This window comes from Rhinolophus sinicus, linkage group LG14 (assembly GCF_036562045.2).
Source record: "Rhinolophus sinicus isolate RSC01 linkage group LG14, ASM3656204v1, whole genome shotgun sequence".
NCBI lineage: Eukaryota > Metazoa > Chordata > Mammalia > Chiroptera > Rhinolophidae > Rhinolophus > Rhinolophus sinicus.
The window spans coordinates 29,374,045-29,387,271 of record NC_133763.1 but is presented as its reverse complement, the minus strand read 5'-3'; the positions used below and the strand labels follow the sequence as shown (position 1 = coordinate 29,387,271).

At 39.1% G+C, this 13,227-nt stretch overlaps 1 protein-coding gene across 1 annotated transcript in view; it reads right to left on the bottom strand.

Moving 5' to 3' along the window:
• SLC26A7 (solute carrier family 26 member 7) overlaps positions 1 to 13,227 on the bottom strand; it is a 269,056-nt gene that overhangs the window by 212,973 nt on the left and 42,856 nt on the right. The window contains exon 2 of the mRNA XM_074318598.1: positions 3,023 to 3,133. Coding sequence (XP_074174699.1) covers positions 3,023 to 3,133 — 111 coding nt within the window. The remainder of the gene's footprint in view (positions 1 to 3,022; positions 3,134 to 13,227) is intronic.

Sequence of the window (13,227 nt, the reverse complement as noted above, 5' to 3'; positions counted from 1 at the left end):
TTCTTTTTTAACATTATATATTTCAGTTCTGGATTTTCTTTCAGTGGTTACCATTTAGGTAATGTAAAAAATAAAGTTTCATATTTAAAGTATTCCACTTTCTTCAGCATGTTTCCTTTCTCCAGCCCCCTTTGCCAGTTCAGACCTTTACTCTCTTTGCTTTTACATTTTTGTTCCCACAAATCATCCTTGTTTATGCTTTGAGTTGATTTTTGTGTTGCAGTAGCAAGTTGTCTTTTTCCTCTTTTTTTGTTTTAATGCTTACTTCTTCTTTACCCTGTTATGTTTAAGTGTGTAGTGTCCTATTTGTTGTAGGGGTTGACATTTCCTGCTTCTTTCTGTCTGTTCATAATACTACTCATGGCTTTGTATTCTTTTGCTTTTTTGTTTCATGTCAAATAGTCTCCTTCAGTATTTCTTGTAACGTAGGTTCTGTGTTAGAAAATTCCCTCAGCTTCTGTATGTCTAGGAAGGTCTTTATTGCTCCTTCATATCTAAAGGATATCTTTGCTGGCTATATTATTCTTGGCTCATAATTTCTCTCTTTCAATAGTTTGAATATTTGATTCCATTCCCTCCTGACTTGTACAGTTTCTGCTGAAAAATCTGATGATAATCTAACGGGCTTTCCTTTGTAGGTTACCATCTCCTTTTCCCCGGCTGCCTTGAGGATTTTTCTTTGTCATTAATTTTTGACAGCTTCAACACAATATGCCTTGGAGAAGGCCTGTTGGGATTGAGGTAATTAGGTGTTCTATTTGCTTCTCGGATTCAAGGATCCAGCTTTTTCCACAAGTTTGGGAACTTCTCGTTGACTATTTGTTTGAATATACTCTAAGTTCCCTTCTCCCTTTCTTCTCCTTTGGTATGCCCAGTATTCTTATGTTGCTCTTTCTGGTCAATTCAGACAGTTCTTGTAGAGTTCTTTCATTTCTTTTAACTGTCAAGTCTCTCTCTTCTTCCATTTGTGTCATTTCCAGATTTCTATATTCAATGTCACTGATTCTTTCATCCATCTTGTCTGGTCTATTGCCTAAGCTGGCTATTTCATTATTTATTTATTTTATCGAGTTCTTAATCTCCAGAAATTCTATTTGGTTCTCTTTTAAGATTTTAACCTCTTTGATAAAAATGTTCATTTTGTTCTTGATTCTGTTACTGTCATTGAATTGTCTGTCTGTGTTTTCTTGCATCTTGTTGAGTTTTTTCAGAACAGCAATCTTGAATTCTCTGTTATTTAAGCCCCATATTTCCATGTCTTTGTGTTCATTTTCTGGAGACTTTTCAATTTCTTTCTGAGCTGCCTTGTTACCTTGGTTATTCATGACAATTAATGAATTATTATTTCTCTCCCTAGGCATCTACAGGAGTGGGTTCTGCAACAGGTTGATAGGAAGAGGTATTTCTTTTCCTTTCCAGTAGGTGCTGATGGCATGTTTTATTTTCTCTCCCACTGTAGTCTTATTCTCTCTCATGCTGTAGCATTATATTTTCTCTTACATTGTTCTGGCTTCTCACACGATGGGGGAACGGAGACACGTTCTCTGGAAAGCAGGCTTCTCCTCTGTGAGCAGATCTCCTGGGTCTCAGGGCACTGCCTCTGCCCAAAGCTCTTCCTGCAACCAGACTCAGAGCCTGTTGTTTCAGTGGCTCCTTATATCCCTGTGGAAATCCACCCAAATAAGTGAGGGTGGGGCCAGGGTTGGTTGTGACAGGTGGCTCTGACCTGCACACAGTTATCTTGACCCTACAGTTCCTTCCATTTCACCAGAATTAACTGTGTTGTGAGTCTGTGGCTGCGGTGCTGCACTACTCAGAGGTGTAAGTATTCTGTTCTTTTGATCTGACACTGCTGGCAATGGAGCAAAAGATCAGAATTAGAGAAAGTTTTGAAGATGCTACTCTGTTGATTTTGAAGATGGAGGAAGGTACCATGAGCCAAGAAATGCAGTAAGCCTCTAGAAGCTAGAAAAGTCAAGAAGAAACTCACCCCTGTGAATATGTTATGCTATAGTAAAACTCATTTCAGACTTCTGACCACTGAAACTGGTAAATAATAATTTATTTTGTTTTAAGCCATTAAGTTTATGATAATTTGTTACATCAGAAAAAGGAAACAAACACAATCAATAACACAAATTGAGCACTGAAGAAATAGACAGAAATGGTATTTACTTTTTGAAAGGCAGAGAGAGATCTTACTAGCTCAAAATAAATAGAAATGCTTCTATGGATATTTCCAGTTGCAAGTATTTTTATTATTATTACCTTAATATTTACTATTAAGGTATCATTTTGTAGTAATAATAGGTTTTATTAAATCTTATTGTGTAGCAAGTACTAAATCAGACACTACATCAATCATCTCATCTAATTTTCAGTACAATCTTATGAATTTTTTTGCATTTTAATATTAAGAGAGCAGCAAGTAGAGCTTTAAAACTTTGCCCAAGGTCATGCAGATAACAACAAGGGAGAGATATACCCAGAACAAACTCCAAAACCCTCTTAACCATCCTGCTCTATTATCAGACTACTGTACTTGTAACAATTTACATTATGTTTAATAATGGAGAGTTAAGCAAGGTAAGAAATATATTAATTAAAGAGCATTATATAACATAGCTTTGAAGAAACCTAAAAGATCATTTAGTCTAAATATCAACTATGTGGAAAATATTCTTCAATATTTAAGTAAATAAATTTTATAGTCTTTCTTTACCCCTCAAAGTGCTTACTTTCTCCATTCCATTGTAAATTCAGAACAATTTGTCTTTCTTATATGGTCTTTTTACAACTAAGAAATGCAAAGAGTCTTTAACAATAAACTGGTTACATAGTAATATAGCAATAAATCACAATACGTACTGAGTATCTAGGGCACAGAAAGTTAAATGTTTTTCCCTAATATTTGCTGAGATTTTCAGTAGTCAAAGCAGAAATGTAATCAATACCTAACAATCATTCTGAGGTCCTTTTCATTAGTAATGTGAGAAGCATAAACAGAAACAGAAATTATTACCTGTGGCTACGTGACGTCCCATTCCAAATATGGCATAAATGATGACAGGAAATAGAGACCCATATAAACCGAACACTGGGTGCACAGATGAGAGAATAGCAAAGGCCAACCCTGTAACAAAGATGTGCATAATCAAGACCACCTTATAACCCCAATATATAGTCTACTACAAAGTAGAATGGATATTGTTTTATTCAATGACAAAAGAAACCATAACTTATTCTACTTACTCAATAAGAGACTAGCATTATTATCCTAAATAACAGAAAATTCACTCATTATATTTCAATTCTAAAAATAATTATTTTTTTGGAGTACTGCTTTTTTCCTTGATTACAAAGCTGTCTACATGAAAACATTGACTCAGAGTGTCTTCCTGGTAAAAGTGATAACATCACAGCAAAATATTTCCACACACACTTAGCAAAGCATTTTCACATATATCATTTTATTTGCATGATAACATCTGTGAGATAGGCAGGATTTGTAGCTTTACTACTAACAGATGAGAAGCCTGACATGAAAGGTGACTAAGGCTGGCGCAAAAAAAGGATGCACGGTCAAAGTTACCAGGTCTGCTGGCTCTCTGACTGGTCTAAGATTGTGTGTCATAGTGGCCTGGCCTGTATGTGTAAGAGTGACACTTGAGAAATCAATAACAGCCTATAGTTTGATTCACTTCATAGCTTGCTATTCAACTGATTTTTTTTTGTTTTTCCCCTTCACTGCTCGATTTAATGACTCTGCTTTGTTCTCTTTCTTAAGACTACCTTGTTGATCTAATTAATCAGCAGAGCACTAACCCGGAAAGAACAATTTCTCAATTCTCAGACTCCAGGACACTGGGAACCATGGTTGCAACTCCGTTGAGGTTTTTGTGATGATACACAAAACACTCCAGCCAGTTGAAATAACATTATGAAGCAGACCAGGCCACCTGAGGCAATTTCTCAGGCCAGGCCCCAGGAGGCAATTTCTCAACTGTCAGCCCTGAAACTTACATGAGCGACTCCCAATTTTTTTGTTCTTTCCCCCACCTGCCTGACTGACTATAAAAGTTTTTGAGTATTCTCAGTTCAGGGAAGGTGATTTTTTTCTGGATATTAGTTTGCCATCTTCTCTAGCTGTTGCCATCTAGAATAAAGGATGCTTTTCTCCACATGAACACTTGTCACTTGAGTTTTTTGGGCTCCGGGCAGCAAGCAGCAACAGACCTGAGTCTGGTAACATATGGACTCATACACTTCCCATAACTAGGCCCCGTGAATATAGGCTTTCAGGTACAATTTCTTAGAGTGAAACAAGAATCAACTTTATTTATTTAAAAAGCAAGGAGTAACTCATAACTATTCATTTTTATTCCCCATAGATACTACTGCATACATAGTTTATATGTTACATGCATATAGAAAATTTTCCTAGGCATGTCTAAATGAGTACTAGTGGTTTAAACGTGACCAAAATATACATGAGTATTAATTCATTAAAGTGATCTTGTTTGTGGCTGGTTCTTGGCATTAAACAGCTCATTAATGTTCTGACAAATCCATTCAAATTTATACAATTTAATAGTAGGCATTTGATTGGGAATACTGGACTTTACAAGTTACAAAGAAACTTGATGAAGGAGGTGGCATTAGAATCTAGATTATCTGAATATGAGGCTAGTTCATTATTCACACTATGGAGCCTGGCAATCAGCACTTTTTATAGTTTAACTTTTACTGTTTTAAAGTTGTTCAATTTCTTTTTAAATAAATAAACGCGAATTATACATCAAATAGTTTTTCAAGCAGTGCAAGATATTTTAGCTATAATTAAAATACATGGACTCGTCACTTCTTTATATTTAAAAACCCACCTGTGTTTCTTGTTTACTGGCTATGTATGTATTCATAAAAGTCTGATGCAATAAATTTCTGAAAATGAGTGTAGAAGAGTCAGTTGCAGAGGTTGCTCAAGAATTTCATACAGACTGGATGAGAGGTAACATTCTAGTTGTTGGGAAGGATGGTGTTACAGAACAAATCTTGAAGCCAGGTTAGCATTGGAAGGCTAAATATTCCCCACCAAGAACCTCCTGGCATTTATAGCATATGGAACTTTGCAAACAGTATTGTGTGCATTACATCAATCATGGAATGCTAGAAAATAACTTTTCTCTCCCATTTTCAGAATAAGTTACCTAATAAAAATTACCAATCAAGAGACAGAATGCCAAGTGTTTTCAAGCAGAATGTGACCCACATTTCAGAAGATCACCCAGATCTACTAAATCAATGATGGGGTGGAAGAGTGAAAGAGAAAGTGGCATATTTAATAAAAGCACTTTGGATAAATTATATGGACACTAAATTCTGATGAATGTGGTAAATACCAACAGGAGAGAAGGTAGCCAGATGTAGAGCTATTTGGCTATATTTCTGCTTTACTTGCAAAAGGCAAATGTAAATACAAAACTAGAAGCAGCCAGATGATCTCCTCTTGCCTTGTGAATACCTGCCTCCTATTTATCTGTTTGCATTATTACAATACAATACACACACACACACACAAAGTGATCACTAGAAGACTTTGAATTATGCAGTTTTTAGGAAAAAAGTCATGTTTTTTTAGGTGTAGCAATGGTTAATATAGTAGAGGAATAGAAGAGATTATATATTTCCACATCAATATCATCAGTAGTTTCTGGGCCTGTGAACACTGCCAGACTGCCAAGAGGTTCTGAGTGTGAAGTTGGACATTAACCACCAGCACCTCTTGCCCATCCAACTAAGGCTGCAGTAAGAATGGCTTCCCTAGACATAGAGCCTGACCTCTGACCAAGAAGGACCATGAAAGCAGGTAGGTAGCTCAGTATCTGCCTCTGCTCCTATCTCTTGGCTGAGATAGCTAGAGTAACAAAATCACGTAAAGACATAGAACTGTTTATCACAGAGAAGATATTGTTTTATATTTTAAGGTATGGTATTTATTTCACTTTTAGGAGAGTTTTATCTGGATTTACATGATAGCAATTATTCAGAAAATCAAAGAAAACTGGAACTGCAAAAGATTGTGCCTAGAAATTGAGTAATGTATCCAAAGTTGGAAATTGTGCTGGAATTACATATAGAGAGCCACTCTGTTGAAGACTATATTTTGTTGGCTTAGTGATCTCACCTCCTCATTGTGAGGTCAGGCAGATAGGATGTAGAGGCAGTGGTTTTACTCCCCTCGGGTGTGAATACAAGAATATTTTATAGACTGTAGTCTTTGGTTGTGAAGCATCAAATACTACCAAAAAACTATAGCTAACACAACTCAGTTGAAGCACTATTCCAGATGTTAATCATTTTCATAAAATGATTCATAACAACTACCCCAGATGTTAATTGTTTTCACAAAACACCTTTGGGGAATACTTTCTGGTCAAGATGGTGTAGGAGGTAAACTCTGTGTTCACCTCTTCCCACATTCACATCAAAATTACAGCTAAATTATAGAACAATTATCATTGTGAACTAGATGAAGAATAGCTGAATAGAAATCCTATAACTAAGGATATAAAGAAGAAAACACATTGAGACTGGTAGAAGGGACAGAGATGTAGAATGAGCAGGTTCCACACCCATAGTGTAGCAATTAAAAATTGAGAGGGTTATCTTGGATTCAGAGCAAGGAGTCCCAGCCCCACACAGGGCTCCCCAGCCCTGGCACCAGTGCTGGGAAGAGGAGTCCCCATAACATTTTGTCATGAAAACCAGTGGGGATTACATCCCAGAAAGACAAAGAGCTGCTAAAGACTGAGGCATTACAGTTATAAAGGCTATAAAGGGACCGTGCACTGACTCACTTGCTTACAAACTCAATGGCTTTAAGTTCCAGTGCAGGAACAGCAGCTCAAAAGGGACCAGGGAAAAGTGTACAAGAATAAAATTGACTAACTTCAGTGTGAGTGCTATAGGGGCAGTGATCAGGGAAACTCTATCTGGAGATGAATTCCTGCAGGTACTGTTGTTCTTTTTTGAATTCTCCTGTCACCCAATTGGACTGTTAAGGTAGGCAACAAATCTGAGCTCTCTATTAACTTGGCTAACACTATTCCCCTACCCTGGTGATTCCCTGAGACCTTGCCCACCCAACATGCCTGCCTGGCCTAAGTCTTTTCCAGCAGCTCCTCTAAACAAGCAGCCTGCCTTGGCTCACCCTGCAAACTTTCCCCAACTCTTTAAAAGTTCCACATATCCCAAACAAGCACTGGCTGACCTAGGCCTGCCTTACAGCTCCTGCTAAGCAGCCCCGTGCCCAGTACATGTGGCAACCAGTCTCAACTTGTATTGTTGTTCCAATCAGGTACCCCAAGCTTGGCATAACCAGTGGCCAGCCGTGCCTACAACTTAGCTTCAACTAAGTAGCCATAAGCCCAGCATAAGTGGTAGCTGACCTCAGCTTGCATAGTGGTACCTACCAAAGGGTACCAAGCCTGAAGGAAAGGGAAGCCAGACTCCATTCGTAGTGTGCCTCTCCCTAGTGCTTCCAAACCCAGTACAAGAAACAGCCAAGTGTAAATCACTTTGTAGTGCCTACCAAGAGGCACCAAGCCTGGCACAAGCAGTGGCTGACCTTGGCATGCACCAGAGGCCCTCCCAAGGGGCTTCAGAACCAACAACTCAGTGGCTAGCTTTAGAACATGCCAGAGCACCACCCAATGAGTTCCAAAAATGGCACACCCAGAGGACAGACTTGGCTGGTACCAGAACCCTACTAAAGTGACTCCCACTCCCTGGGATTAGTTTCTGCACAACAACTCACCTTCTATAGTCACAGCCAGTACTTACAGTCAGTCAACCCCACCCATTAACATGACAGCAGCTATCAAAGCTCAACAACAACAGGAGGGCACACACAGCCCATGCAGGGGACACCCCTGGAGTACCCAGTTCAGGTGACCAGGGCGACTATGCTATTGGACCCCACAGGACACCTTCTACAAAAGATAGTTTAAGGGACCTCTGAACAACATCAATCATGCCAACATTTTTATCATAGGAGTACCAAAAGAAGAAGAGAGAAAGCAAGGGATTGAAACCTATTTCAAGAAACAATGACTGAAAACTTCTCTACCCTGGTGAAGGAAATAGACATACAAGTCCAGGAAGTAGAGAGAGTCCCAAATAAGATGAACCCAAAGAGGCCCATACCAAGACACATAATAATTAAAATGCCAAAGGTTAAAGACAAATGAATCTTAACATAGATACAGAGAAAAAAAACTGATGGTTGCTAGATGGGAGGGGCTTGGGGGGTGCAGGAGAAGGTGAGGGGTTTAGAAAGTACAAATTGATAGTCACAGAATAATCTTGAAGTCACGGCGATGTGAAATACAGTATTGGGAACATAATCAATAATGTTGTAAAGACTATGTATCAGATGGGTACTGGACTTATCGGGGGAATCACTTCATAGATTGTATAAATGCCTAACTACTGTGCTGTACACATGTAACTAATATAAAATAATATTGAATGTCAATTATTATATACCAGGGGTGCCAAAAAAATGTATACAAGTGGACACTTTGGTCAATGTTGCTCAAGTAGTAGTTCACCATAATCAGAAGTGTCTGGACGCTGATGGTAACCACTTTGAGAATCTCTTGTAATTGTAGAAGTTAAACGTGACTTGTATTCATCTTTTGTTATCGGTATATATTGATTATTACAATTTTAATAGTTTTCCTTTCTTAAAATGTGCATACATTTTTTGGATTACATATATATATATATATATTTTTCCCCCCACAGGATGTAAAGTACAGCATAAGGAATATAGTCAATAGTATTGTAATAGCTATGTATGATGTCAGAGGGGTAGTAGACTCGGATGAGGTTGTCACCTTGTGAGAGTTGTATATGTCTAAACATTATGTTGTTTTGTACACCTGAAACTAATAACATGTTTTTTAGAAAAGGGAAGAAAAATAAAATGAAAGGATAATTCAAGATTATTTTTTAAAAAAACCTTAAAAGCAGTAAGAGAAAAGAGTTAGTTACCTACAAAGTAGCTCCCATAAGACTGTCAGCTGATTTCTCAATAGAACCTTTGTGAGCAGGAGGGGATTGGCACAAAATATTCAAAGTGATGAAAGAAAAAGGCCTACGACCAAGGTTACTCTACCCAGCAAAGTGATCATTTATAATTGAAGTAGCAACAAAAAATTTCCCAGATAAGGAAAAGCTAAAGGAGTTCATCACCACTAAACAAGTGTTAAAGAAATGTTAGAATTGTTTAAGTAGAAAAGAGAAGATCAAAAATGTAAGAAAATATAGGAAAGAAAAAATTCTAACTGACAAAAACTTAGTAAAAGCAGTGGATCAACCAACTATAAAGCTAGTACAAAAGTTAAAAGATAAATGTAGGAAGACTATGTGTAATTTTAACAATAATTTAAGGTATACACACAAACACATACAAAGAAGAAGTAAAATAATAATGAAAACATAAAGGTAGAGGTGGTGAGTAAAAAATTGTAATAATTTTAGAATGTGTTCAAACTTAAATGACCATAAATGTAAAACAGACTGTTACAAACATAGGTTGGGTATGTGAAGCACATGGTAACCACAGACAAAACATCTAGAAGAGATATTATACAAGAAATAAGGAGAGAATGACATCACAGAAATGGTGGCATGAGGAGTGCTTCTTGAAATCGCTCAAAGTTACTACAAATTGAACAGCTATAATTCAACAAAGGACTCCCTGTACATCAGACAAGTACGCCTGAGAGACCTGCACATTGAATCACCTGAAGGTGGGCAAATTGGGCAAGCGGGGGAGGAGGGAAGGGAGAAGTGCAGAGATGCAGGCTGCAGGCTGCAGGGCCCCAGGACACAGACCAGAGCTTGCTGCAGCCTTGGGAGAGGGAAGAATTGAGGCTCCAGGAACACACCCTGTGGCCCACAGTCCTGCCTGAGGGATCAACATAAAAGATGGCTGAATCCAGTGATTGAGGCAGAGACTTTGGACTGTGGTTTAAGCTTGTATGGTGAGGCACAAAACAGAAAACAAAGACACACAGCCTGGCCATCTCCCCCCACACTCTCCCAGAGCTCACCCTACCCCCACACTCCCAGTGTTAGAAGCAGGATCCAGAAGAAACAGTAATAGTGTCAGATTAAAGAACAAAATATCCATAACCCTGAGAACTGCACCAACAGTCCTGCACACTCTGGCAACAGGGAAAGAGCTGGACTGGTTGGAGCCACTTCTCACAGCCCCCCACACCCTCACCTTTCTGGGTAGATCCCTGCAGTGATGGAGACACACAGGCTCAGCATCAGGCTACAGGGGAAGCACTGGGATTTCAGAAGCTCTGGCTGTGGTGTTCTCAGCATGTTTTTGCGGGCCAGAGAAGAAACTGCACTGATTTTGTAGAAACCACTGGCCACACCCCATAGCACTTTGGAAGCCTCCCCACCTACCTATAGCTGCATTGCCAGGGGCACTCTGGGCACCTGGTGGCTGACCTTGCCTCCGAAAACCATGGAGGAGGCTTTTTTCAGCAGAGGACAATCTGCAACAGACTGGGGAGATTGCTGGAGGGCAAGACTTGCAGATGAGCTGGCCTTAGCACAATTTTTTTCCTTTTCATTTTCATTTGCTCTCTTTTTTATTTATCCTTTCTTTCTTTCTTCTTCTCTTTCTTTCTCTTCTTTTTTTCCCCTTTTTTTTTTGGTTGTTTTTGGTTTTCTTTTATTCATTTTGTTTTGTTGTTTGATTCGTTTTTTTCTGTTTTTAGTTTGCTTTGTTTTTATATTTTTGTTTGTTGATTGTTGTTTGTGATTTGTGTGCGTGTGTGTTTGGGTTTTTTGTTGGTATTGGTTTGTTTTGTTTTGTGGGGTGGTCTCAGGCCCAGCACTAGTCCAGGAGCTGAGACTACACTGAATTTGTAGAAACCACTGATCACACCCTGTAGCCCCATATAAACCCAACCTGCCCACCTACAGCTGCATTTCTGGGGGCACTCATGGAGTCTGGGTGTCTGGACCACCCTCACAAACCACAGGAGAGGCTTTTTACAGCAAGAGACAATCCACAACAGCCTGGGAGATTTGAGTGGTGAACAGTGACCCAAAAACTGCACCATGACCACTTAGAAGCAGATCTTGGGAATTTGGGAGCCTGAGGTGGAGGATGGCTACAGTGTCCTCAGGGCATTGTACAAGGTGGTCACAGTCCAGGTACTGGCATAAGATCTGAATCTGCATTAATATTGTAAAAAACACTGGTCATGTCTCATGACTCACTTGAACTCCATCCCACCCAGCCAGTGCTGGATCACTGAGGACACTCTCAACACCCAGTCAACCAGCCAGGCACATGCACTTAAGGAGCCTTTTTCAACAGCTAGGTCTTATGTGCAGCTGAGAAGTGACAACAGGCCTAGGGGTCATGGGCCTTTCGCTTAGATGCTTCAGGCCCAATATTAGTGGCAGCCAGCCTCAGTTCACAAAGAGGCGACCCCCACATGCCTCCAGCACAGGCAGCAACCAACTGCACATGGCTTTGAAGGACTACCAGGTAGCCATGGGCTGGTTACAGGTAAGGCTGAAACAGCTCTGCATGAAAGCCCGCCCAAGAGACACCAGAAACAACACCCAAAGGCTGGCTTCAGACCACACCAGAGCACTACTAGGTTAGACCCACAAGTGGCACATCCAAAGGGGGTTCTCAACAGGCACAAACCCACAGAGACAAAACCTCCTGAGAGGGTTCAGTCCTCACACAGAAGCTCATATACTTCTGTGATTGGCGTAGCCAATCCTCATAGCTACTCAGCCTGATAGTCCCACCCACCGACAAGCCAAAATTAATCAAGGCTCAATTATAACAGGACAACAAACACAACACAAGGGACACCTCAGGAACACATGCACAGGAGATTAGACAGACTGCTCATTTTGACTACAAAGGACAAATACTACATAAGGCCGCTGAGTAAAGACCAAGAGACATAGGTGATCTACCTAATCACAGAAGCAAACACAGTGGCAGCCAGAATGAGGAAACAAGGAAACATGTCACAAATAAAAGAACAGACAGAACCTCCAGAGATGGAATTAAATGAAATGGAGACAACCAATATACCAGAGAAAAAGTTTAAAATACTGATTATAAGAATGCTTAAGGAAGTTAGTGCAAATTTCTACAAAATGATAGCAAGCATAAAGAAGGACATAGAAGCCATGAAAAATAAACAGTCAGAAATAAAGAATACAATAACTGAAATGAAGAATACACTGAAGGAATCACCAGCAGATTAGATGAAGCAGAGGATTCAATCAGCGATCTAAAAGAAAAGGTAGCAGAATTCACCCAATCATAACAACAAAAAGAAATGATAAAGAACAATGAAAATAGTTTAAAAGACCTGTGGGACAACATCAAGTGCGACAACATTTGTATCATAGGAGATGATACAACATGTATATCAACACCAGAAGGAGAAGACAGGGAGGAAGGGAGTGAAAACATATTTGAAGAAATAATGACCGAAAAATTCCCTAACCTGGTAAAGGAAAATGAATACAAGCCCAGTAAGCACAGAGAGTTCCAAACAAGATGAACCCAAATAAGCCCACATCAAGACACATCATAGTCAAAATGGCAGAGGTTAAAGACAAAGAGAGAATCGTAAAAGAGAATGACAGCTAGTTACTTACCAGGGAGCGCCCATAAAACTATCACCAGACTTTCCTCAGAAACTTTGCAGGCCAAAAGGGACTGGCAGGAAATATTCAAAGTGATGAAAAACAAAGGCTTACAACCAGATTGCTCTAGCCACTAAGGCTATCATTTAACATTGAAGAGATAAAGAGTTTCCCAGAAAAGAATAAGCTAAAGGGATTCATTATCACCAAGCCAGTATTGCAGAAAATGTTAAATGGGACTCTTCAAGGAGAAAGGTGAAAACAAACTAACTAATAAAGACCAGAAATATGAATAATAAAATGGCAATAACTATGTATACCTATCAATAATCACTTTAAATGTAAATGGATTAAATGCTCTAATCAAAAGACATAGGTTATATCTAACAATTACAGTACTTTGTACACATGAAACTAATAAAAAAAATTTTAATACTTAGGGTAGACCCATGAATATGCTGTTTACAAGAGACCCATCTCAAATCAAAAGAAATACACAGGCTGAAAGTA